The sequence below is a fragment of the Carassius auratus genome, chromosome 10 (genome assembly GCF_003368295.1).
Source record: "Carassius auratus strain Wakin chromosome 10, ASM336829v1, whole genome shotgun sequence".
NCBI classification, from domain to species: domain Eukaryota; kingdom Metazoa; phylum Chordata; class Actinopteri; order Cypriniformes; family Cyprinidae; genus Carassius; species Carassius auratus.
Window position 1 is genome coordinate 17,364,504 of NC_039252.1, and position 27,912 is coordinate 17,392,415.

General features: G+C 39.4%; 1 protein-coding gene across 1 annotated transcript; it reads right to left on the reverse strand.

Annotated features, from left to right (window-relative positions):
- Positions 1–27,706, reverse strand: LOC113110360 (peroxisomal multifunctional enzyme type 2-like). Its single transcript, XM_026274538.1, has 4 exons — positions 27,626–27,706; positions 9,925–10,011; positions 327–410; positions 1–225 (listed from the first exon to the last, which is right to left on the reverse strand). The coding sequence occupies exons 2-4, from the start codon at positions 9,985–9,987 to the stop codon at positions 1–3; spliced, it is 372 nt and encodes a 123-aa protein (XP_026130323.1). The 5' UTR covers positions 9,988–10,011; positions 27,626–27,706.
- Between the last annotated feature and the right edge of the window lie 206 nt (positions 27,707–27,912).

Below are 27,912 nucleotides of genomic sequence, written 5' to 3' on the forward strand. Positions count from 1 at the left end.
TTAATAGTTAATTATATTCCTCGCCCCTTGGCAGATATCTTTGCTTGTGTTAAGAGAATGAATGATATTCTGCAGTGTCTGGTTCACTCCAGTCTCGGATGGTTCTGTCGTCTTTGCTGATCTCCATCCGAACACAGCATTGACCTTCTTCACCAGCTCCTCTCCGCCGTCTCTGATCCTGCGTGCGATCTCAGAGAACACCAGGTCGCTCTGCAGGCCGAGGCTCTGTGAACGAACCACATCATCACGCTGTGCTCGGAGTCTGGTCTCAGATGTGTGTGTGTGTGTGTGTGTGTGTGTGTGTGTGTGTGTGTGTGTGTACAGACCTGCGGAGACCCGGCGCTGACACACACATCCGTCTGCAGATCTATATTTGCTCCAGACAGCACCACGTCTCCGCTCTCCTTCACCTAGACGTTCCAAGAACGTCCCTAATGTTCTGTAAAGGTTCGGAACTTTCGTTACCTTTAGATAACTTTTAGGGAACGTTGCACAAGGTCGCGAGAACGTCCCCTCCTACGTGGGAATAAATGTATTATTTTGTGTTAAATATAACACCTTAATAAAAAAAAACTCATTAATTTGGAAATTTACTATCACATTTATGCATTTATGAACATCAATTCAAAGTGAAATAACCTACAAACCATTATAAAATAATTTGAATTCTGCTTGTACAACAGATGTTTGTTCAACTGCTCGTATTTCCTACATTGTTGTGGATTTTATTGATAACTTTAAATGTCTGTTAATTTTGTGTGACTTAAGTCAGAAAGAGAGCAGTATAAAAGGATGATGGCAAAAGTATAAAAACACCACTTCACTAACCTGCTCGACTGTTAGCATAACTGCTACCATGTGCTACATTAAATGTATATAAAGTTACATCGAACAATACAAATAAAACATAATATATTTGATTAATGTCTATAGTTGCTGTTTAGCTTTTAATACAAGTTATTGTTTTAGTATTGTTTTACACATTACACTCACCTGGGACTGGACGGCTGTTGTAATCGTGCTCCTGTACCATCTCCACATTTACTGCTCTGCACCACAAACATTCAGTTTTGATGCGTGATTTAAAGTCTCCGCAACTTTTCCACGCAAACCTGGAAGGCCCAGCCCACGGTGCGAGATCGACCAGTCTACTCCGGTTGGACACGGACCTCATCCTCCGTGAAGTGCTTAACACACACTAAAGTAGCCTACCTTTCCTCACAGTAATTGTGCCTCCTCCTCTAGCCATATAGCCCAATTTCGACGCTTTTTTTTTTAAAAAAATTTTCGTCGGTGGGAAAACTATGAAATTATAACTAAGGTTGTTTAAAAACAAAACAAAAACACACACTACACATTGGTCTCCGCCATTTTTCAGCAAGCGAATGAACGCTATAGCGCTTTCACCGGAAAATAACTTATCTGGGATTCAGAGCGAGTTCACAAAACATTTGATTCAGATCGGGACTCCGAATCGCGTTTCGCGAATCATTTGAGATCAGGTCTTTCCAGCGGATTTGCAAAACATTTGATTCTATCATGTAGGCTACTAGATCAAGTTTTAATAAAGAGAAAAGAGGCATAGAGACACATTTCTGTTAATAGCCTGTTAGTAATCACACAGTCCACCAGTAACTGTATAATTTAGTAAGGGAAAATTAAAACAAAATAGGATGAGTTTCAATTTTAATTTTATTTATGTAGCAATGGTCATCTTAACCTCTGTGCAGTGTTTAGGGTATTTAAGGACCCCAAATTAAATTCTAATTCTAATACCGCATCATACAAGTGTTTTTTTTTTTTGTTGAATATTTCGATATTCATTTAAGGAAACAAAGCCATAATTTGATAAGTTTACATTTCCTTTTATTCATTTAGCAGACGCTTTTATTCAAAGCGACATACAAATGAGGATAAAAAAAACTACACAGCAAAAAGAGCAACAAAAAGTTTATAAGCCAGAATAAACAAGATGCATGCAAAATGAAGGCAGATATTGTCTGATATGTTAAGAAATAATATAAAATAAAAAATTGCCAAAATATTTGACTCAAAAAGTCCAGATGATTCAAGCTGTTCGTGACTGTGAGTGTAACAGCAGCAGCAGAGATTATTAACCGTAAATGAAAACATTTAAAACTCTGATTCCTCGATTTAAAAAAATAAATAAAAATGTAGCAAAACGTTACATTCAGATGATATGTAGAACTCTCTGTGATTATCAGTGTCAGACTGTGTGTGTTGTTTTGTCCGGGGCTCGTGGGACAGGCGTACTACTCTGACTGTGACATCATCATCCTGGGGAGGGACTTTAAGAGGATTCAGATCCTCCCAGGAGCCAAACACGGGAACATCCAGGTGGACTGTTCACTGCAGGACGGACAGGAGACACACACACACACACACACACACACACACACACACACACACACACACACGGTTCTGGCGTCCAAACAACATCAAGGTCTTTATAAACTGTTACAGCACTTACTCAGAGTGACACGTAGCATATCTTTTAGCCTCATGGTTGCAGTTTGAGGTTTAGGAATTAGTTTTTTTATTTTTATTATTCTTTATGTTTATGTCAGTTTTAATAATTTTACAATTTTCAACATTTTTTGTAAAAAGTTACTATAATTTTAGCACTGTTTTCATTTAATTTGTATTGCTTTTTACTTTACAAATCATTGGAAAACAACTTTACAGAAAATTAAGTTTCTACAATATTTAGTAGTAGCTTACACGATTTATCTATATCATATTACTTTAGCTTTACTTCAATTACAGAAAACTGTTTTTAGTAGTTTCAGTCTTAGTTAACAACAATGACACATAGTTGGTTGCTTTGGCAATTACTAGTTAGGAATAAATGTTTAACTGTGTGTGCTTATTTTACATATTTATTTTTTTAAATAAAATGTAAAAATTATATATTTTTTGTACGAGTTTCTGTCTTCTGCTGAATGCTAAAAAAAGTATGCTTTAAACACCAAACGGTTGTTGGTACCCATTCACTTCCATAGTATTTCTTCCTGTAGCATAGAAATCAATGGGTGCCGTCAACTGTTTGCTCTCAAAAAAACATCTTCTTTAGTGTTCAGCAGAAAAAAACACACTTGTTCAGGCTGAAGAAGAGTAAACGATCGCAGGATTTGATTGTTTGATTCGTTTTACACAGAAAATAGTTATATGAGTGTTAATCTAAACTGTGTTTGAATATAAAAGCACTTTGTGTGTGAAGATATTTGTGAATCAACCAATCAGCTGTCACTCGATTGCAGAGCCGCTAACTAGATTAAGATCACAGCTACTTTTATTTTCATGATTTTGACCAAAATATAAAAATAATGCATGATGATGATAAAATAACAAAAATATAAAATTTATGAAATGGCCTTTACCTTCTAAAATTAAAGAAATGCAATTTAAAACTATAAATGGATATTATCCAGCAGCAGCTATGCTTAAAAATAGATTTGGTTTTGAAGTGGAGCCATGTGTGTTCTTTTCCCAGGAAGATGAAACTATTGAACATTTGTTTTTCTCTTGTCCAGTGATAAAAATATTCTGGCAAAATGTCACGAATTGGCTGGAAACAAAAATGGAGAGAATTACACAAAGTTAGAGCAAATTCTTTTTGGTAATGAAAACCTTCCGAAGGAATTTTTTAGGATGTACAATATCATAACAATTATGGGTAAATACCATATTCATTAATGTAAATGGCAAAAAAAAAAATCCATCCCTAGTGGTGTTTAAAATGTAACTGAGGGACTTTTTTGCTTCTTTGAAACTTCTGAAAGGCTCCAGTGATAACATTTACTCGCTATGTGAAGATGTCTCAAAATACTTGTCATTATAACTTGTTAAGCTTCCATGTAACTTTAGTTGAAGAATATATGTTGACTGAGGACAATATATGCATATACACAATTTTGTCATGTCTTACTGACTGAAGTGCCTTTGCTTAATTTATTTTATTTTACATGTATTTTTTTTATCGAAATTTGTTTAATTTTATTGTGTTTATATATGTTCTGCCAATAAGTCTCCCATTGAGAGATTTTGTAAATTGTGTTTTGTAAATAAGTGTGTTCAATAAAAAATAAAAAAAGAGACTTAATTTTTCTCCGTTGAATCCAATGGGGTCGCTGTGTCCATTTCTTTTACTTTCTATGCGTAAAATTTGACAGCTTGGGGACACTGAATTTGATTTATTTATACTGTTAATTGTTGTTAAACTGTGTAAAATTAGCGGTTATGTTAAATCAATGCTGGATGGTTTCAAGCTAACATTAACAGATAAGCCCGCACTTTTTGACATTCAAACAGGCGGCCTATTGTCTGAACCAACTCAAACAGTGATTAACATGCTGAAGCTTAATTTTCATTATAAAGAGTCAGATACACACACACACACACACACACGAGACCAAAATTACAAAAATGCAAACTTAATAATGCACAGCTAGCTAGAAGTTAGCGCTAAACCATTATCCACGAGTGAACATGTTAAAGTTTTCCTAATATCAAACGTCTTACAATCATTAATATACACGATGATTTAAAAACCAATGCTGTGAATGTCGCAATATATCAATACTTACTCAAAAGAGGGTTCAGCGCAACCATGTCCCAGCAAAGAAATTCTCGACTGATGTCGGCTCTTGATGTGCTGTACTCAACCTTTGCAATAAGGTCGCGTGCGCGTTTCGCGTCCGAGCATCCGACACTGGTCCGCTCAGGATCCGCTGTTTGACGGCGCCGCTCGAAGGAGGAGCTAATCTTCTGGGCGGCACCCAAACGAATTTGACAGTCACGCAGGTTTGGCGACTTGAAAGCGGATCCACCTAGGAGTCTCCTGCTGATGCACATTTCGGAGCGGATTTGCAAAACATTTGATTCAGATCCGGACTCCTAATCGCGTTTCGGGAATCATTTGATCGGAGCATCGGAGTTCGCAAAACATTTGATTCAGATCCGGACTCCGAATCGCGTTTCGCGAATCATTTGATCGGAGCTTCGGAGTTCGCAAAACATTTGATTCAGATCGGGACTCCGAATCGCGTTTCGCGAATCATTTGATTCAGGCTTCGGAGTTCGCAAAACATTTGATTCAGATCGGGACTCCGAATCGCGTTTCGCGAATCATTTGATCGGAGCTTCGGAGTTCGCAAAACATTTGATTCAGATCGGGACTCCGAATCGCGTTTCGCGAATCATTTGATTCAGGCTTCGGAGTTCGCAAAACATTTGATTCAGATCGGGACTCCGAATCGCGTTTCGCGAATCATTTGATCGGGGCTTCGGAGTTCGCAAAACATTTGATTCAGATCGGGACTCCGAATAGCGTTTCGCGAATCATTTGAGATCAGTCTTTGGAGCAGAGTTGCAAAACATCTGATTCTATCATGTAGGCTACTAGATCAAGTTTTAATAAAGAGAAAAGAGGTATACAGACACATTTTTGTTAATAGCCTGTTAGTAATCCCACAGTCCATCAGTAACTGTATAATTTAGTAAGGGAAAATTCAAACAAAATAGGATGAGTTTCAATTTTAATTTTATTTATGTAGCAATGGTCAGCTTAACCTCTGTGCAGTGTTTAGGGTATTTCAGGACCCCAAATTAAATCCTAATTCTAATACTGCATCATACAAGTGTTTATTTGAGTTGAAATTTTCGATATTCATGTAAGGAAACGAAGCAATAATTTGATAAGTTTACATTTATTCATTTATCAGACGCTTTTATCCAAAGCCACTTACAAATGACGATAAAAAAAACTACACAGCAAAAAGAGCAACAAAAAGTTTATAAGCGAGAATAAACAAGATGCATGCAAAATGAAGGAAGATATTGTCTGATATATTAAGAAATAATATAAAATAAAAATGCTAAAAAAAAATTGCCAAAATATTTGACTCAAAAAGTCCAGATGATTCAAGCTGTTCGTGACTGTGAGTGTAACAGCAGCAGCAGAGATTATTAACCGTAAATGAAAACATTTAAAACTATGATTCCTCGATTTAAATAAATAAATAAAAATGTAGCAAAACGTTACATTCAGATGATATGTAGAACTCTCTGTGATTATCAGTGTCAGACTGTGTGTGTTGTTTTGTCCGGGGCTCGTTGGACAGGCGTACTACTCTGACTGTGACATCATCATCCTGGGGAGGGACTTTAAGAGGATTCAGATCATCCCAGGAGCCAAACACGGGAACATCCAGGTGGACTGTTCACTGCAGGACGGACAGGAGACACACACACACACACGGTTCTGGCGTCCAAACAACATCAAGGTCTTTATAAACTGTTACAGCACTTACTCAGAGTGACACATAGCATAGCTTTTAGCCTCATGGTTGCAGTTTGAGGTTTATGAACTAGTTTTATTAATTTTTTTTTGCCTTTATGTTTATGTCAGTTTTATTAATTTTAGCATTTCAACTTTATTGTAAAAAGTTACTACTTTAATTTTAGTACTGTTTATATTTAATTTATAGTGCTTTTTACTTTACAAATCATTGCAAAGCAACTTCACAGAGAGTTCAGTTTCTACAATATTTAGTAGTAGCTTATACGATTTATCTATATCATTTTACTTTAGCTTTATTTCAATTACAGAAAACTGTTTTTAGTAGTTTCAGTCTTAGTTAACAACAATGACACATAGTTGGTTGCTTTGGGAATTACTAGTTAGGAATAAAAGTTTAACTGTGTGTGCTTTTTTTACAAATAAATAAAAATATATATATTTTTATAAGTTTCTGTCTTCTGTTGAATGCTAAAAAGATGATGCTTTAAACACCAAATGGTTGATGGTACCCATTCACTTCCATAGTATTTCATAGCACAGAAGTCAATGGGTGCTGTCAACTGTTCGCTCTCAAAAAAAACATCTTCTTTAGTGTTCAGCAGAAAAAAAAAACATTTGTTCAGGCTGAGGAAGAGTAAACGTTCGCAGGATTTGATTCCTCTCACACAGACCATACAGTTATATGAGTGTTAATCTAAACTGTGTTTGAATATGAAGCACTGTGTGTGTGAAGATATTTGTGAATCAACCAATCAGCTGTCACTCGATTTCAGAGCCGCTAACTAGAATAAGATCACAGCTGCTTTTATTTTCAGTATAAATATGGAGTTGAACACAAGGCTTGATGAAATGATACTGTGATAAAGATACAGCATATTTATAAACATCGAGGCTCCTGCAGACGTATGTTTTGGGAAAACTGTCCAGTGTTTAATTTTTACTCTTTTCTTTTACTTGCCACCGTTCTACTTGGACACAAACACGAGAGCTTTTAATTTGATGAAGGTCATGGTGTTCTTCTTCAAGGCAAGGCAAGTTTATTTATAAAGCACACTTCGTACACAATGGTAATTGAAAGTGCTTTACATCAAAGAAAGTAAAATAATCATGAAGAAAAATAACAAAAATAAATAAAACAAACAATATTAAAACTTTTAAAATTATTAAAACGTTTACTTTAAATCAATTTAAAAACTGAATATTATTTTATATAAAAAAAACAGAAAATATATTGCAATCAGTTCGGACATTGCACAGTGCTCATTCAATAAATGCACAACTAAACAGATGGTTTTTGAGTCTAGATTTAAATGTGACTAGTGTTTTAGCACATCTGATCTCTTCTGGAAGCTGATTCCAACTGCGGGCAGCATAGTAACTAAAGGCGGACTCCCCTTGTTTTGTGTGAACCCTTGGTATTTCTAACTGACTCGATCCTAGTGATCTGAGTGCTCTGTTAGGTTTATATTCAGTGAACATATCTGTAATATATTTTGGTCCTAGGTCATTTAGTGACTTATATACACCTAAAAGTATTTTAAAATCAATCCTAAATGTAACTGGAAGCCAGTGTAAGGACCTGAGGACTGGTGTGATATGCTCAGATTTTCTGGTTCTAGTCAGAATCCTGGCAGCAGTGTTCTGGATGAGCTGCAGCTGTCTAATGGTCTTTTTGGGAAGGCCAGTGAGGAGCCCATTACAATAGTCCACCCTGCTGGTGATAAAGGCATGAACAAGTTTCTCCAAGTCTCGACTGGAAACAAAACATCTGATTCTTGCCATGTTTTTTAAATGATAGTATGCTGATTTAGATTACTGCTTTGACATGGCTACTGAAACTAAGGTCTGTCTCCAGAATCACACCAAGATTCCTGACTTGATTTTTAGTTGTTTGACCCCTAGAGTCAAGGTATGCATTCACTTTAAAAACTTCATCTTTGTTTCCAAAGGCAATGACTTCAGTTTTTTCCTAATTTAACTGAAGATAGTTCTGGCACATCCAATTATTAATTTCATCAATGCATTGGCAGAGGGAGTCAATGGGGCTGTAGTCATTTGGAGATAAGGCTAGGTAAATCTGGGTATCATAAGCATAGCTGTGATAGGCAATTTGTTTCTCTCTCATTATTTGACTCAGTGGAAGCATATACAGGCTAAACAAGAGTGGTGCAAGAATTGAGCCTTGTGGGACTCCACATGACATGGACATCCATTTAGACTTATGCTCTCCTAGCCTCTCCCTTCTAAGTATGACCTGAACCATTTCAGTACCATCCCAGAGAATGATGCTCTTCCTGTTGTTTTCCAGCTCAAATATCTTAACATCCTTAAATCGAGAAGCATTTACTGAAATATAAATTAGTTCATGTTTAAAACAAGAACAAATATCTGTCAGCGGTTCAGAAAAACAATAGTTTTCACCTTTGGCAGAATTTCTTTCCCCATTTTAAGCATTAACCAATAAAAATCAAAAAATAAATATATTGAGTAGATAATAAAAATTAATATCTGAGGTCATTATGCATCTCCTGCAAATGTCTTGGTTTCGTGATGTTCATATATTAGCACTGGAATACAGAGTGTTATCATTTTGTCTTCTCCAGATTATTGCTGATGTGAAGCAGTGAGGAATCCGCTGTATAGTGATCATGCTCTGCCCTTTAACCTTTCAAATCTGAATATACAGGAATCTAATAATGAATATAATGAATCTAATTTTATATCGAGTATGAAGAGATCTGTAATATACTTGACTGTATGTAATTGTTACTCGTACAGTAAATGCATCTTGATGAATGTTCAGATAGTTATACTAGAACAAGACACAAACACTGAGTAAGAGGATTGTTTGCAGTCTCACTGTTTCCATCCAAGAATTTTTATGCACATTTTGGGATATCACATAAAAATAAATAAAATAAAAAACACCTGATGGAAACTAATACAAATTCTAAAAATGTGCATAAAAAAAACGTATCCATTCAACAAAGTAGGATAAATTTCTTATCTGGTAAGAAAACGTGCACATAAACGACGATAGAAACACTTAAATGTGCATCATAAAACACATGACTGTGTGATAGGACAGAAAAAAACTATTTTGTTGCAAAAATATCTGCAAATGTGGTAAGAAAAATATATTCTCTAAATAGTTAGTTTTATTCCTCACCCCTTTAGCAGATATCTTTGCTTGTGTTAAGAGAATGAATGATATTCTGCAGTGTCTGGTTCACTCCAGTCTCGGACGGTTCTGTCGTCTTTGCTGATCTCCATCCGAACACAGCGTTGACCTTCTTCACCAGCTCCTGACCGCCGTCTCTGATCCTGCGTGCGATCTCAGAGAACACCAGGTCGCTCTGCAGGCCGAGGCTCTGTGAACGAACCACATCATCATGCTGTGCTCGGAGTCTGGCCTCAGATGTGTGTGTGTGTGTGTGTGTGTGTGCAGACCTGCGGAGACCCGGCGCTGACACACATCCGTCTGCAGATCTATATACGCTCTAGACAGCACCACGTCTCCGCTCTCCTTCACCTAGAGCCAGAACAGATCAGCGCTGAACACACACTAAAGGACTAAACACACACACCAAACGCTTTGTCACCTTGCACTGGATGTGAATCCTGTTCCCTTCCTTCCACATCTCCATCTGCAGAGACTGTCCCATATACAACGGCTTCACGAAACGCACCTGAAGCACAGATCAGGGTTATTAACAGAAATTCATTAATTAGATGATATGCAATCAATTTGGACTGAGAATGCACATCACTATTATTGTGATAAATGAGAAAAGCATTGAATAGACATTACAGAATGAATCTTTACAAATTCATTTTTTCACTTTGCATAAATAAAAATGATAAATAATATTGAAATTATAATTTAAATGTGAATCATTTGAGTCAGTTCGGGAGTTCAGAGGACGAATCATTTGAGTCCGTTCGGGAGTTCGGAGCATAGACAGTAAAAGAAATAGACACAGCGACCCCATTGGAACTCAATTGAGACAAGTGAAGCCCGTTTTTAGCTATTTTTAGCACTTCCCTTTCTGACGCGCAGACTCAAACGAAGCTTGATGACATCAGCAACCTGTCTGACAGATGTAAATATTCTAGTAAACTGCCATCGTTAATCCTGCAGAGACGGCGAGCTTGAGCGGGGAGTTCTTTGGCATGAGTGAACAGGAGTACACACCTGCTAGTGACATCAGCATCATCTACACACCTGCTAGTGACATCAGCATCGTCTACACACCTGCTAGTGACATCAGCATCGTCTACACACCTGCTAGTGACATCAGCATCGTCTACACACCTGCTAGTGACATCAGCATCGTCTACTCACCTGCTAGTGACATCAGCATCGTCTACTCACCTGCTAGTGACATCAGCATCATCTACTCACCTGCTAGTGACATCAGCATCATCTACTCACCTGCTAGTGACATCAGCATCGTCTACACACCTGCCAGTGACATGGGGATCATCTTAATTTTTTTTTCTTTTTTTTTTCGGTTTGGTCATTTACAGATCATTCAATCCAATCATTCAAAACATAAACACAATGACCTGGTGCAGGCAGAAGCTAAAGCTTATTGTGCCTGCCCTTAACTTTAAAATCATAAATGCAACACATTAATGACAACATCTGTTCATAACATTAACATTAACACATTAGTGGACCAGTGTCCACCACACCAAAAGCAAGCCGCTTTAATTAATTTTCATTCTGTTGAATATTTTTGTTATTCTCTTGTAAATATTTTTAAACTGAAAAATAGACGTGGCTTGTTTTAACTCATTACAGCAACCCTTCCATAATTTAACTCCTTTATTTGATAAACAGTGTTCTCTTAATGTAGAATGTACTTGTGGTTGATTAAATATACATAGTCCTCTGAGATTATAATTACTTTCTCGCTGGGTAAATAATATTTGCAAGCATTTAGGAATTTTATTATGTTTAACTTGGTAAATAAACTTTGCCGTGTACAAATCAACTAAGTCATAAAACTTCAAAATTTTTGATTGAAGAAACAGTGAATTACTTGGTGAATTGTAAGGTACATAATTAATTAATCTGATAACCTTCTTTTGTAATAGGAAAATTAAATTGGTTCTAGTTTTATATGTATTTCCCCATATTTCAATACCATACGTTAGGTATGGTATGACAAGTGAACTATAAAACATATTGAAAACGATCTGTTAAATAATTTTCTAACCAAGAATATACATTTCCCCTAAATCCATATTTTTCCAGTTTATATAATAATATTCTGTGATCGATGGTATCAAAAGCTTTCTGTAAATCTAAAAAAAACTCCATTTGTATGTAATTTTTTATCTACTGATTGTGATATATTTTCTACCATTTTAACAACTGCCATTGTTGTTGACCTATGAGCTCTGAAACCAAACTGATATTCATTCATTATATTGTTCACTTCAACATAGCTATCTAATCTTTTAACAAATAATTTCTCTAATATTTTTGAAAATTGTGACAACAGAGAAATAGGTCGATAATTACAAAACAAATGTTTGTCGCCACCTTTATACAATGGGAGAACTTTTGATACTTTCATTTGGTTTGGGAATATACCCATTTTAAAGGATTGATTACAAATATATGTAAATGGATAAATAACATTTTCAATAATATTTTTAACCATAAACATATCAAACCCATCATTATCAACTGACTTTTTATTCTTGCAGTCTTTCACTATTTTCAATATTTCATCTTTATTGGTTGGGTTTAAGTAAAATGAATTTGGACATTCATATGTAACCCCAATTTCCATTCCATTATTTGGAATGGGTACAATTTTCTTTGCTAAATTATTGCCTATGTTTACAAAATAATCATTCAACTCTTTAACTATTTCCTCTGTATGACATATTGTATCGTTGTCTTTATTAAAGTAATTAACACTATCCATATTGCTGTGTTTTTTATGTATTAAATCATTAAGTACCTTCCATGTTCCCTGAATGTTTTGTCTATGTTGTGTCAGCAATTTTGTGTAGTAATCTTTATTATTATTTCTAATTATAATCACTAGTTTATTCTTATACGTTTTATATTTGCTTTCAGCATCTTGAGTTCTGGAATGTATAAATTTCCTGTATAATAAATTTTTCTTCTTGCAGGACTTTATAATTCCTTTAGTAAACCACGGTTTCTGCATATTGCATTTGTATGTTATCGTTTTAATTGGACAGCATTTATTATAAATTTCTAGTAATCTCTCCAAAAAAATACCATAAGCGTCATTTGGATATTCATAACTATAAATCCTCATCCCAGTTACACTTATTTAATTCCATTTGCAGTGTTTCAATTGCTTCAGATGTTCTACGTCTCACTGTTCTTGAATATATAGTTGGACCTAATGGTGGTTTAAACACATTTTGGAAACATGCAAAGACAGGCAGGTGGTCACTAATATCAGTCATTAGAATACCTCCAATTTTACCAATATCATTTGAAAATATATTATCAATTAATGTTGCTGATACTGTTGTTATTCTTGTTGGCTTTGCTATTACTGGGAATAATGTACTATTATAAAAAGCATTAATAAATTCTGTGGTCTTCTTATGTCCACCTGGATTAAGCAGGTCAACATTAAAGTCACCACAGACAATATTTGTCTTATTTCCATTTGAATTGAACATGTTCCCTATAAACCCATTAAAAATATCCAATGATGAACCAGGTGTTCTATATATACAGCAAACAATTATATTCTTTTGTTTTTCCATACGAATCTCAACAGTAACACATTCTAATATATTTTCAATAGTGGTTGACATACTAGCCATTATATTACATTGCAGACTTGAGTCAACATAAAGAGCGACTCCACCTCCTCTCCTATCTTTTCTATTCATTACAAACATTTGATATCCCTCTATCTGCTAATTTGTCTTCGTCCAGCCATGTTTCAGAAACAGCTACAACACTAAATTTTGGCAACAGGTTCAAAAAGTCTTTGATTTTTGAAAAGTTACTCCACAAACTCCTACTATTTAAATGTATTACAGAAAAGGCATGTTTCATATTCACTCCTCTCTTAAACTGTTCTTCCGTATAATAGTGACAATTTGGCTGACTACACAAATATTTATCCGGATCAATATCTCTTTCAATGTCATACTTACTATAATTTGTATCATCTATCTTGTAATCATCCATATGTAATATATTGTCATCATCAATATTACATACTGCCATTTATAAAAAATAGACTAATGTAACAAAAACAAACATAAACTAAGCTAAATTCTCTACAAGTCCGTACGATAGTCCACATGTCCAACAACAAAAGAAGTAAATCTTCATAAAGTTCATCACCCATTTTTGCAAAGAGAATTGTAATCTTATCTTGAAAAGTAATCTTATCAACGGTATTGAATATGTATCTCATACAGTTTGCAATTAGAGTTACTTGAACTGTTCCAGGTCTTTTGTTTCCCTTACCATGATCACCTTTGATTCTTCTGGCAACCCATTTGTACGGACCAAAACACGACAATTTCTGGTCCATGTCGCCTGTATCTTCTTTTGTTTCCACAAACTCCTCGCTTGCCTCGCAATATCTGCGTTCTTTCTGGTAAGGTGTTCGTTGATGTAAACGCCACTTCCCCTTAACTTGCGTGCTTGTCGCAGTAAGTCATCCTTGCGCTTTCTGTTCGCAAAGCGAATTACTGATTAGCAGGCTTTTGCTTACTGGGAAGCAGGTGACAAGCCGATATATCCTTCATGTCAATGGTAATGTCCTTTTTTGCAAGAAAAGTTTCCACTTGTTGCTCCAGTGTTTGCAGCTCCTCTACCGGTGCGTTTTCCCCGTCCATAGCACGCCCAGTGCCAGCTGCAGCTACTCGGGCATAATTTCAATGCTTTGTTTCCAATCCATTAATGATTACTTCGTCTACTCGCATATACTGTTCTAGGTCATCAATTCTTCTCTCTAACCCATTTATTACCTCATCCTTCTCCGAAAGAAGTATTTTTAGATTCTTCACTTCATCCACCAGCGTCACTATCTTAGCTTGCTGCTGCGTCAGGGTGAAGATGTCTTTAGACATAAAATTTAGCGATATCTTCATTTCTTCCAACTCATGGTTTAATTCCACTTGTGGATCTATTCTCTTGGGCGGCATGTTTTGCAAGTATTGCTTCGTTTATGGACAAGTTCTAGACACAAACCAGACACAAGCCTCAATCTCAATCATTTACTCACCTGCCAGTGTCATCGGCATCATCTACTCACCTGCTAGTGACATCGGCATCATCAACTCACCTGCTAGTGACATCGGCATCATCTACACACCTCCCAGTGACATCAGCATCATCTACTCACCTGCTAGTGACATCAGCATCATCTACACACCTGCTAGTGACATCATGCTCCTCCTCACCTGCTAGTGACATCAGCATCATCTACACACCTGCTAGTGACATCAGCGTCGTCTACACACCTGCCAGTGACATCAGCATCGTCTACACACCTGCCAGTGACATCAGCATCGTCTACACACCTGCCAGTGACATCACCCTCATCTACACACCTGCTAGTGACATCAGCATCGTCTACAGACCTGCTACTGACATCATGCTCCTCCTCACCTGCTAGTGACATCAGCATCATCTACACACCTGCTAGTGACATCAGCATAATCTGCACACCTGCCAGTGACATCAGCATCATCTTCACACCTGCTAGTGACATCAGCATCATCTACTCACCTGCTAGTGACATCAGGATCATCTAAACACCTGCTAGTGACATCATGCTCCTCCTCACCTGGTAGTGACATCATAATAATAATAATAATAATAATTCCTTACATTTATATAGCGCTTTTCTAGCACTCAAAGCGCTTTACATAGACAGGGGGTATCTCCTCATCCAGCACCAGTGTGCAGCATCCACCTGGATGATGCGACGGCAGCCATAGTGCGCAAGAACGCCCACCACACACCAGCTTACTGATGGAGAGGAGACGGAGTGATGAAGCCAATCAGCAGATATGGGGACTGTTAGGAGGCCATGATGGTCCGAGGCCAATGGGCGAATTTAGCCAGGATGCCGAGGTCACACCTCTACTCTTTTCGAAAGACATCCTGGGATTTTTAATGACCACAGAGAGTCAGGACCTCGGTTTAACGTCTCATCCGAAGGATGGTGCTCGTTGACAGTATAGCGTCCCCATCACTACACTGGGGCGCTAGGACCCACACAGACCACAGGGTGAGCACCCCCTGCTGGCCTCACTAGCACCTCTTCCAGCAGCAACCTAGTTTTCTCAGGAGGTCTCCCATCCAAGTACTGACCAGCCTCAGCTCTGCTTAGCTTCAGTTGGAAACCGGTCTTGGGCTCCAGGGTGATATGGCTGCCGACATCTACATCATGCTCTTCCTCACCTGATAGTGGCATCAGCATCATCTACACACCTGCCAGTGACATCAGCATCATCTACACACCTGCTAGTGACATCATGCTCCTCCTCACCTGCTAGTGACATCATGCTCTTCCTCACCTGATAGTGGCATCAGCATCATCTACACACCTGCCAGTAACATCAGCATCATCTACACACCTGCCAGTGACATCAGCATCATCTACACACCTGCTAGTGACATCATGCTCTTCCTCACCTGCTAGTGACATCAGCATCGTCTACACACCTGGTAGTGACATCATGCTCCTCCTCACCTGCTAGTGGCATCAGCATCATATACACACCTGCCAGTAACATCAGCATCATCTACACACCTGCTAGTGACATCAGCATCGTCTACACACCTGCTAGTGACATCAGCATCGTCTACACCTCTGCTAGTGGCATCAGCATCGTCTACACACCTGCTAGTGGCATCAGCATCATCTACACACCTGCTAGTGACATCAGCATCGTCTACACACCTGCTAGTGACATCAGCATCGTCTACTCACCTGCTAGTGACATCATGCTCCTCCTCACCTGCTAGTGGCATCAGCATCATCTACACACCTGCTAGTAACATCAGCATCATCTACACACCTACCAGTAACATCAGCATCATCTACTCACCTGCTAGTGACATCAGCATCGTCTACACACCTGCTAGTGACATCAGCATTGTCTACAGACCTGCTAGTGACATCAGCATCATCTACAGACCTGCTAGTGACATCATGCTCCTCCTCACCTGCTAGTGGCATCAGCATCATCTACACACCTGCCAGTAACATCAGCATCATCTACACACCTACCAGTAACATCAGCATCATCTACTCACCTGCTAGTGACATCAGCATCGTCTACACACCTGCTAGTGACATCAGCATTGTCTACAGACCTGCTAGTGACATCAGCATCATCTACAGACCTGCTAGTGACATCATGCTCCTCCTCACCTGCTAGTGGCATCAGCATCATCTACACACCTGCTAATGACATCAGCATCATCTACACACCTGCTAGTGACATCAGCATCGTCTACACACCTGCTAGTGACATCAGCATCGTCTACACACCTGCTAGTGACATCAGCATCATCTACAGACCTGCTAGTGACATCATGCTCCTCCTCACCTGCTAGTGGCATCAGCATCGTCTACACACCTGCTAGTGACATCAGCATCGTCTACTCACCTGCTAGTGACATCAGCATCGTCTACACACCTGCTAATGACATCAGCATCGTCTACTCACCTGCTAGTGACATCAGCATCGTCTACACACCTGCTAGTGGCATCAGCATCATCTACACACCTGCCAGTGACATCAGCATCATCTACACACCTGCTAGTGACATCATGCTCTTTCTCACCTGCTAGTGGCATCAGCATCATCTACACACCTGCTAATGATATCAGCATCATCTACACACCTGCCAGTAACATCAGCATCATCTACACACACCTGCTAGTGACATCAGCATCATCTACACACCTGCTAGTGACATCAGCATCGTCTACTCACCTGCTAGTGACATCAGCATCATCTACTCACCTGCTAGTGACATCAGCATCGTCTACTCACCTGCTAGTGACATCAGCATCATCTACAGACCTGCTAGTGACATCATGCTCCTCCTCACCTGCTAGTGGCATCAGCATCGTCTACACACCTGCTAGTGACATCAGCATCGTCTACTCACCTGCTAGTGACATCAGCATCGTCTACACACCTGCTAGTGAGATCAGCATCATCTACACACCTGCTAGTGACATCATGCTCTTCCTCACCTGCTAGTGGCATCAGCATCATCTACACACCTGCCAGTGACATCAGCATCATCTACACACCTGCTAGTGACATCATGCTCCTCCTCACCTGCTAGTGGCATCAGCATCATCTACACACCTGCTAATGATATCAGCATTATCTACACACCTGCCAGTAACATCAGCATCATCTACACACCTGCTAGTGACATCAGCATCGTCTACTCACCTGCTAGTGACATCAGCATCATCTACTCACCTGCTAGTGACATCAGCATCGTCTGCACACCTGCTAGTGACATCAGCATTGTCTGCACACCTGCTAGTGACATCAGCATCGTCTACTCACCTGCTAGTGACATCAGCATCGTCTACAGACCTGCTAGTGACATCATGCTCCTCCTTACCTGCTAGTGACATCAGCATCATCTACACACCTGCCAGTGACATCAGCATCATCTACACACCTGCTAGTGACATCAGCATTATCTACACACCTGCTAGTGGCATCAGCATCATCTACACACCTGCTAATGATATCAGCATCATTTACACACCTGCTAATGACATCAGCATTGTCTACACACCTGCTAGTGACATCAGCATCGTCTACACACCTGCTAGTGGCATCAGCATCATCTACACACCTGCCAGTGACATCAGCATCATCTACACACCTGCTAGTGACATCATGCTCTTTCTCACCTGCTAGTGGCATCAGCATCATCTACACACCTGCTAATGATATCAGCATCATCTACACACCTGCCAGTAACATCAGCATCATCTACACACACCTGCTAGTGACATCAGCATCATCTACACACCTGCTAGTGACATCAGCATCGTCTACTCACCTGCTAGTGACATCAGCATCATCTACTCACCTGCTAGGGACATCAGCATCGTCTACTCACCTGCTAGTGACATCAGCATCATCTACAGACCTGCTAGTGACATCATGCTCCTCCTCACCTGCTAGTGGCATCAGCATCGTCTACACACCTGCTAGTGACATCAGCATCGTCTACACACCTGCTAGTGAGATCAGCATCATCTACACACCTGCTAGTGACATCATGCTCTTCCTCACCTGCTAGTGGCATCAGCATCATCTACACACCTGCCAGTGACATAAGCATCATCTACACACCTGCTAGTGACATCATGCTCCTCCTCACCTGCTAGTGGCATCAGCATCATCTACACACCTGCTAATGATATCAGCATTATCTACACACCTGCCAGTAACATCAGCATCATCTACACACCTGCTAGTGACATCAACATCGTCTACTCACCTGCTAGTGACATCAGCATCATCTACTCACCTGCTAGTGACATCAGCATCGTCTGCACACCTGCTAGTGACATCAGCATCGTCTGCACACCTGCTAGTGACATCAGCATCGTCTACTCACCTGCTAGTGACATCAGCATCGTCTACAGACCTGCTAGTGACATCATGCTCCTCCTTACCTGCTAGTGACATCAGCATCATCTACACACCTGCCAGTGACATCAGCATCATCTACACACCTGCTAGTGGCATCAGCATCATCTACACACCTGCTAATGATATCAGCATCATTTACACACCTGCTAATGACATCAGCATCGTCTACACACCTGCTAATGACATCAGCATCGTCTACTCACCTGCTAGTGACATCAGCATTGTCTACACACCTGCTAGTGACATCAGCATCGTCTACACACCTGCTAGTGGCATCAGCATCATCTACACACATGCCAGTGACATCAGCATCATCTACACACCTGCTAGTGACATCATGCTCTTTCTCACCTGCTAGTGGCATCAGCATCATCTACACACCTGCTAATGATATCAGCATCATCTACACACCTGCCAGTAACATCAGCATCATCTACACACACCTGCTAGTGACATCAGCATCATCTACACACACCTGCTAGTGACATCAGCATCATCTACACACCTGCTAGTGACATCAGCATCGTCTACTCACCTGCTAGTGACATCAGCATCGTCTACTCACCTGCTAGTGACATCAGCATCGTCTACTCACCTGCTAGTAACATCAGCATCGTCTGCACACCTGCTAGTGACATCAGCATCGTCTACACACCTGCTAGTGACATCATGCTCCTCCTTACCTGCTAGTGATATCAGCATCATCTACACACCTGCCAGTGACATCAGCATCATCTACACACCTGCTAGTGACATCAGCATCATCTACACACCTGCTAGTGACATCAGCATTATCTACACACCGGCTAGTGACATCAGCATCGTCTACTGTATTGGCGGACCACTCTTAGCTGGGACGCATTGCTTAGCTTCTTTGACAAGCTATCCAACACAGAGAAACTTAAATTGTACCTTTTTTGAGGTGGATGAGACGGGATTCCAGCAGTTAGATAAACAGGGCAGGTAAGCAGAGCAAGGCAGGCAGCAGGCAGGTAAGTAGGTTGGTAGTAGCAGACAAAGCATGGACTCCAGTAGTCCAACAAACGATTGGTAAGTGGTTGAAAAAAATGGTGGTTAATGAGCTATTTTGCGCTGTAAAATCATCCTATGTGTATATTTTATAGTGGTTGGACCATCTGATGATGTTCTTGGCACTGTAAATAGCCTATACCATTGCCTAATAAGAATCTTCGATCAAGTTACTTTACGTATAGTCACAGGAGCGAAGCAGTAGTATTTTTCGATGAGGTAGGATATATCGATAGATATAGCTGAAATTTTGCGCTACTGTAGGAAAGTCTGAAGAGGTAGGACAAATCGACAGAACACCGGTCATGAGACTGAGCTAAAGAATTTGCTGGATAAAATTGTGGTTGTGTGCTGTGCTTTGACCAATATGTGTCCAAGTATTGTTGGGAAGGCGTCATGTTAGAATTATAAACCATGCTCACATCTAATATGTAAATGTTTTTTTTTTTTTTTTTTTTTTTTTTTTTAAATATTTTGTAATTTTTCTTTTCACATGTATTTTTTTTAGCCATGTCTGTAAATAAAATACACAAAGATTGAATGAAATTCTGCCTCCTTTATCTGTATTAAGGAAGAATTGAGCGAAATCAGTGTTTTTTGGTTGCAAAGCCAATTACATAACTTAAATAGTAGTAACAACCAACTTAATTTCAGTTTATTTACATATTTAACATGTAAATACATTTAGATTAAAACATTTACAGTATTGTTCAAAATAATAGCAGTACAATGTGACTAACCAGAATAATCAAGGTTTTTAGTATATTTTTTATTGCTACGTGGCAAACAAGTTACCAGTAGGTTCAGTAGATTCTCAGAAAACAAATGAGACCCAGCATTCATGATATGCACGCTCTTAAGGCTGTGCAATTGGGCAATTAGTTGAATTAGTTGAAAGGGGTGTGTTCAAAAAAATAGCAGTGTGGCATTCAATCACTGAGGTCATCAATTTTGTGAAGAAACAGGTGTGAATCAGGTTCCCCCTATTTAAGGATGAAGCCAACACTTGTTGAACATGCATTTGAAAGCTGAGGAAAATGGGTCGTTCAAGACATTGTTCAGAAGAACAGCGTACTTTGATTAAAAAGTTGATTAGAGAGGGGAAAACCTATAAAGAGGTGCAAAAAATGATAGGCTGTTCAGCTAAAATGATCTCCAATGCCTTAAAATGGAGAGCAAAACCAGAGAGACGTGGAAGAAAACGGAAGACAACCATCAAAATGGATAGAAGAATAACCAGAATGGCAAAGGCTCAGCCAATGATCACCTCCAGGATGATCAAAGACAGTCTGGAGTTACCTGTAAGTACTGTGACAGTTAGAAGACGTCTGTGTGAAGCTAATCTATTTTCAAGAATCCCCCGCAAAGTCCCTCTGTTAAAAAAAAAGGCATGTGCAGAAGAGGTTACAATTTGCCAAAGAAACACATCAACTGGCCTAAAGAGAAATGGAGGAACATTTTGTGGACTGATGAGAGTAAAATTGTTCTTTTTGGGTCCAAGGGCCACAGGCAGTTTGTGAGACGACCCCCAAACTCTGAGTTCAAGCCACAGTACACAGTGAAGACAGTGAAGCATGGAGGTGCAAGCATCATGATATGGGCATGTTTCTCCTACTATGGTGTTGGGCCTATTTATCGCATACCAGGGATCATGGATCAGTTTGCATATGTTAAAATACTTGAAGAGGTCATGTTGCCCTATGCTGAAGAGGACATGCCCTTGAAATGGTTGTTTCAACAAGACAATGACCCAAAACACACTAGTAAACGGGCAAAGTCTTGGTTCCAAACCAACAAAATTAATGTTATGGAGTGGCCAGCCCAATCTCCAGACCTTAATCCAATTGAGAACTTGTGGGGTGATATCAAAAATGCTGTTTCTGAAGCAAAACCAAGAAATGTGAATGAATTGTGGAATGTTGTTAAAGAATCATGGAGTGGAATAACAGCTGAGAGGTGCCACAAGTTGGTTGACTCCATGCCACACAGATGTCAAGCAGTTTTAAAAAACTGTGGTCATACAACTAAATATTAGTTTAGTGATTCACAGGATTGCTAAATCCCAGAAAAAAAAAGTTTGTACAAAATAGTTTTGAGTTTGTACAGTCAAAGGTAGACACTGCTATTTTTTTGAACACACCCCTTTCAACTAATTCAACTAATTGCCCAATTGCACAGCCTTAAGAGCGTGCATATCATGAATGCTGGGTCTCATTTGTTTTCTGAGAATCTACTGAACCTACTGGTAACTTGTTTGCCACGTAGCAATAAAAAATATACGAAAAACCTTGATTATTCTGGTTAGTCACATTGTACTGCTATTATTTTGAACAATACTGTATATATATAAAGAGTCCAGAGAAATGATGAGAAACTGAAAATGTATGAGGTAGGTTGTGGGTGATAAGTCACAGACACATGACTCTTCTCTGGCTGGTGCTGCTGAGTCCCACGCAGTCTAAATGGAACCATTGTATAGGACAGTTCTGATTATCGCAAGCAAACATGTCATCAAGCTCTTCAGGCTGTCTGCAAAAGCACAACACAGCCTTTTCACATGCCCTTCTTCTGGGCTGGAGTGTGTTACCTTGACCAGTCGCTCTGCTCGTAAATATGGAGTCCTTTGATTCTCTTTATTTTCTCGTCATATCTCATCTTTGCATTAGGGTTTAGTTTTAGGCGTTATGGTCCGACAATGTTTTCTTTAGCCCGCTGCATTCTGTATTAGTATATTCTGTTTTTCACGCACATTTTTCATTATGTTCATGCCAGAACACTAGCCTGCTATGCCAGACCATGTTAACTGGCCAAACATACCCAGAATTCTTTGTGTTCTGACGACGTTGCTGCCCAGTTGGTCACATGTGTTAGCGATCTCTATTGACGGTAGCTAACATTAGCATATAAGGCTTCGGAATTCGCATAACATTTGATTCAGATTGGGACTCCGATCTCGTTTCGCAAATCATTTGATCGGGGCTTTGTAGCGAGTTCACAAAACATTTGATTCAGATCGGGACTCCAAATCGCGTTTCGCGAATCATTTGATCGGGGCTTTGGAGCAAGTTCGCAAAACATTTGATTCATATCAGGACTCCAAATCGTGTTTCGTGAATCATTTGATCGGGGCTTTGGAGTTCGCAAAACATTTGATTCAGATTGGGACTCCGATCTCGTTTCGCGAATCATTTGATCGGGGCTTTGTAGCGAGTTCGCAAAACATTTGATTCAGATCGGGACTCCGAATCGCATTTTTGCGAAATCATTTGAGATCAGATCTTTCGAGCGGATTTGCAAAGCATATTATTATCATCATGTAGGCAACTAGATCAAGTTTTAATAAAGAGAAAAGAGGTTTACAGACAGCGATTTTTTTTAATAGCCTGTTAGTAATCCCACAGTCCATATCATCAGTAACGGTATAATTTAGTAAGGGAAAATTGTAACAAAATAGGATGTTTCCATTTTTATTTTATTTATGTAGCAATGGCCATCTTAACCTCTGTGCGGTGTTCAGGATATTTCAGGACCCTAAATTAAATTCTAATTATTCTAAATGACATGACACTTAATGACTTTACCAAAACAGAAATTGGGATGTCTGATTGCATATTAGTGTAATAAAATCACTCAGAATGTTCATATAGTGCTTTTGTTTAAAATTTTAATTTTAAATGTTTTCCAGTAAATTTTCCATATGGCCATGTATGAAAGCAAGAAATGTAGATGTACTTTAAAAGTTGACTACATATTTACTTTGTATAAGCATTTCAATTAAACATGTAATACTAATTTTCAAAAATGTAACATTTAAAAAAAATTCCATATTAACTGTATAGTAAAAACATTAAAGGAAGTGATGTTACAATTCACGATTGTCTAGATATTGGTGTTTTTAATTTCACCTCTTAAAGCACTTTCTTTTATCATTGCAAATATCAGTATTCAACATTTTGGGATTAAAACATCAAAACATTATGCATTTGTAATTGCAGGTTAAATGTATTTATATCTTGCATTAAACAGTGTGTGTAAACATCTGTGGGGGTCTCTAGAGAGCGATGTGTAGAGGATTAAAACTTTAGCCAGAGGTTCTTCACCGCTACGAGGAGACCTTTGACGTTAACGTTCTTCCATCTGGTCTCATCATCCACCCTGATGCTCCACACCTTGGTGCAGATGGCAAAGTGGTGGACCCAAATGAAGAACCTCCCTGTGGCCTGGTAGAGGTTAGGTGCCCTGACGTGAAAGAAATCGGAGAGGCATCCCACATTTATCGTCTACAGACCTGCTAGTGACATCATGCTCCTCCTCACCTGCTAGTGGCATCAGCATCATCTACACACCTGCTAGTGGCATCAGCATCATCTACACACCTGCCAGTAACATCAGCATCATCTACACACCTGCTAGTGACATCAGCATCATGTACACACCTGCTAATGAAATCAGCATCATCTACACACCTGCCAGTGACATCAGCATCATCTACACACCTGCTAATGATATCAGCATCATCTACACACCTGCTAGTGACATCATGCTCCTCCTCACCTGCTAGTAACATCAGCATCATCTACACACCTGCCAGTAACATCAGCATCATCTACACACCTGCCAGTGACATCAGCATCATCTACACACCTGCTAGTGACATCAGCATCATCTACTCACCTGCTAGTGACATCAGCATCGTCTGCTCACCTGCTAGTGACATCAGCATCGTCTACACACCTGCTAGTGACATCAGCATCGTCTACACACCTGCTAGTGACATCAGCATCGTCTACTCACCTGCTAGGGACATCAGCATCATCTACACACCTGCTAGTGAAATCATGCTCTTCCTCACCTGCTAGTGGCATCAGCATCATCTACACACCTGCTAATGATATAAGCATCATCTACACACCTGCTAATGATATCAGCATCATCTACACACCTGCCAGTAACATCAGCATCGTCTACTCACCTGCTAGTGACATCAGCATCGTCTACAGACCTGCTAGTGACATCAGCATCGTCTACAGACCTGCTAGTGACATCAGCATCATCTACACACTGGCTAGTGACATCAGCATCATCTACTCACCTGCTAGTGACATCAGCATCATCTACTCACCTGCTAGTGACATCAGCATCATCTACTCACCTGCTATTGACATCAGCATCATCTACTGTATTGGCAGACCACTCTTAGCTGGGACGTTTTGCTTAGCTTCTTTGACAAGCTATCCAACACAGAGAAACTTAAATTGTACTTTTTTGAGGTGGAAGAGACGGGATTCCAGCCGATAGATAAACAGGGCAGGTAAGCAGAGCAAGGCGGGCAGCAGGCAGGCAAGTAGGTTGGTAGTAGCAGACAAAGCATGGATTCCAGTAGTCCAACAAACGATTGGTAAGTGGTTGAAAAAAATGGTGGTTAATGAGGTATTTTGCGCTGTAAAATCATCCTACATGTTTATTTTATAGTGGTAGGACAGTCTGATGATGTTCTTGGCACTCTAAATAGCCTATACCATTGCCTAATAAGAATCTTCGATAAAGTTACTTTACGTATAGTCACAGAAGCGAAGCAGTAGTACGCATTAGTATTTTCGATGAGGTAGGATATATCGATAGATAAAGCTAATCCTACCGTAGGAAAATCTGACGAGGTAGGACAAATCGACAGAACACCGGTCATGAGACTGAGCTGAAGACTTTGCTGGATAAAATTGTGGTTGTGTGCTGTGCTTTGACCAATATGTGTCCAAGTATTGTTGTGAAGGCGTCATGTTAGAATTATACACCATGCTCACATCTAATATATAAATGTTTTTTTTTTTGTTTTCCAAAAGATTTTGTAATGGCTCTTCTCACATGTATTTTATTTTAGCCATATCTGTAAATAAAATACACAAAGATTGAATGAAATTCTGCCTCCTTTATCTGTATTAAGGAAGAATTGTGGGAAATAAGTGTTATTTGGTTGCTAACCCAATTACATAACTTAAATAGTAGTACCAACCAACTTAATTTCGGTTTCTTTACATATTTAACATGTAAATACATTTAGATTAATACATTTACATTTATAAAGAGTCCAGAGAAATGTTGAGAAACTGAAAATGTATGAGGTAGGTTGTGGGTGATAAGTCACAGACACATGACTCTTCTCTGGCTGGTGCTGCTGAGTCCCACGCAGTCTAAATGGAACCACTGTATAGGACAGTTCTGATTATCGCAAGCAAACATGTCATCAAGCTCTTCAGGCTGTCTGCAAAAGCACCACAACACAGCTTTTTCACATGCCCTTCTTTTGGGCTGGAGTGTGTTGATCAGTCGCTCTGTAAGGATCGAGTCCTTTGATTCTCTTTATTTTCACATTATATCTCATCTTTACATTAGGATTTAATTTTAAGCGGTATGGTCCGACAATGTTTTCTTTAGCCTGCTGCATTTTGTAGGATTATATTCTGTTTTTCACGCAAATTTTTCATTATTTTCATGCCAGAACACTAGCCTGCTATGCCAGACCATGTTAACTGGCCAAACATACCCATAGTTCTTTGCGTTCTGATGACGTTGCCGCCCAGTTGGTCAGGTCCAGGGGGCAAGGAACTTGACGGGAAGTTGAAGTCGGGTGGGGGCTGCCATCTTTTAGCAGAACTTCACTTGCGTTAGCATTCCCATTGACTCCCATTCATTTTGGCGTCACTTTGACAGCGAATAACTTTACATCTTTACATCTGAGGCGTTTAAAGACTCCGTTTGTCCATTATTTATTTCTAAAGATACACGACAATGTATAAAGGGCTCCATTACCTTCTATGTTACATTATGGCCCCGTATAAACAGTTTTTGTAAAAAAAAATAGGCTAACGATTGCGTCATAACCACTCGCCTCTCTGTCGCATTACCGTACAGACAGGTGGAGAAGCTCGCAGGCAATTAACTTAATATGGCGTACTGGCGTTACATTTTAAAATACTATACAAAATAGTTAATCAGAATACTTACTCCTGCTCACTCACGACAAAGAACTCCCCGCTCAAGCTCGCCGTCTCTGCAAGATTAACGATGGCAGTTTGCACGCACAGCCACTAGAAGATTTACATCTGTCAGACAGGTTGCTGACTTCGTCAAGCTTCGTTTGAGTCTGCGCGTCAGAAACGGAAGTGCTAAAAAACGCTAAAAATGGGCTTCACTTGTCTCAATTGAGTTCCAATGGGGTCGCTGTGTCCATTTATTTTACTGTCTATGGTCACGTCTTAGTGACCTAGCTACAGTAGCTAACATTAGCATATAAGCCCGCATTTTTTGATATTCAAACAGGCGGCCTATTGTCTGAACCAACTCAAACAGTGATTAAAATGCTGAAGCTTAATTTTCATTATAAAGACGCAAATACACACACACACACACACACGAGACCAAAATTACAAAAATGCAAACTTAATAATGTACAGCTAGCTAGAAACTAGCGCTAAACCATTATCCACGAGTGAACATGTTAAAGTTGTCCTAATATCAAACAACGCTTTACAATCATTAATATACAAGATGATTTAGAAACCAATGCTGTGAATGTTGCAATATATCAAAACTTACTCAAAAGAGGGTTCAGCGTAACCGCGTCCTAGCGAAGAAATTCTCCGCTAATGCACGCCATGGGCCCGCTCAGGAATCCAAGTATCCCAGAGTGCAGTCTGGACGATGGGGCGGGGCGACACGTTGGGGCGGAGCGACACGTGTCACCCCGCCCACCTCAGCGGTTATTGGTTTATGATTAAGATGAGCTTATTGGTGTACAGATGAGTGACGATTTTACAGCTTATTGGTATAGAGAATTATGACGCTATTAGCAGGATTGGAATGCGGAAGTAGACACCCAGATG

Excerpts from the sequence above, each read along its gene's own strand:
- LOC113110360 (XM_026274538.1), bottom strand. The coding sequence starts at position 9,987 with ATGGGACAGTCTCTGCAGATGGAGATGTGGAAGGAAGGGAACAGGATT. Across the intron at positions 411-9,924 it reads GGATTCACATCCAGTGCAAG|GTGAAGGAGAGCGGAGACGT; the intron begins GTGACAAAGCGT and ends TGGAACGTCTAG. Across the intron at positions 226-326 it reads TCAGCGCCGGGTCTCCGCAG|AGCCTCGGCCTGCAGAGCGA; the intron begins GTCTGTACACAC and ends GTTCGTTCACAG.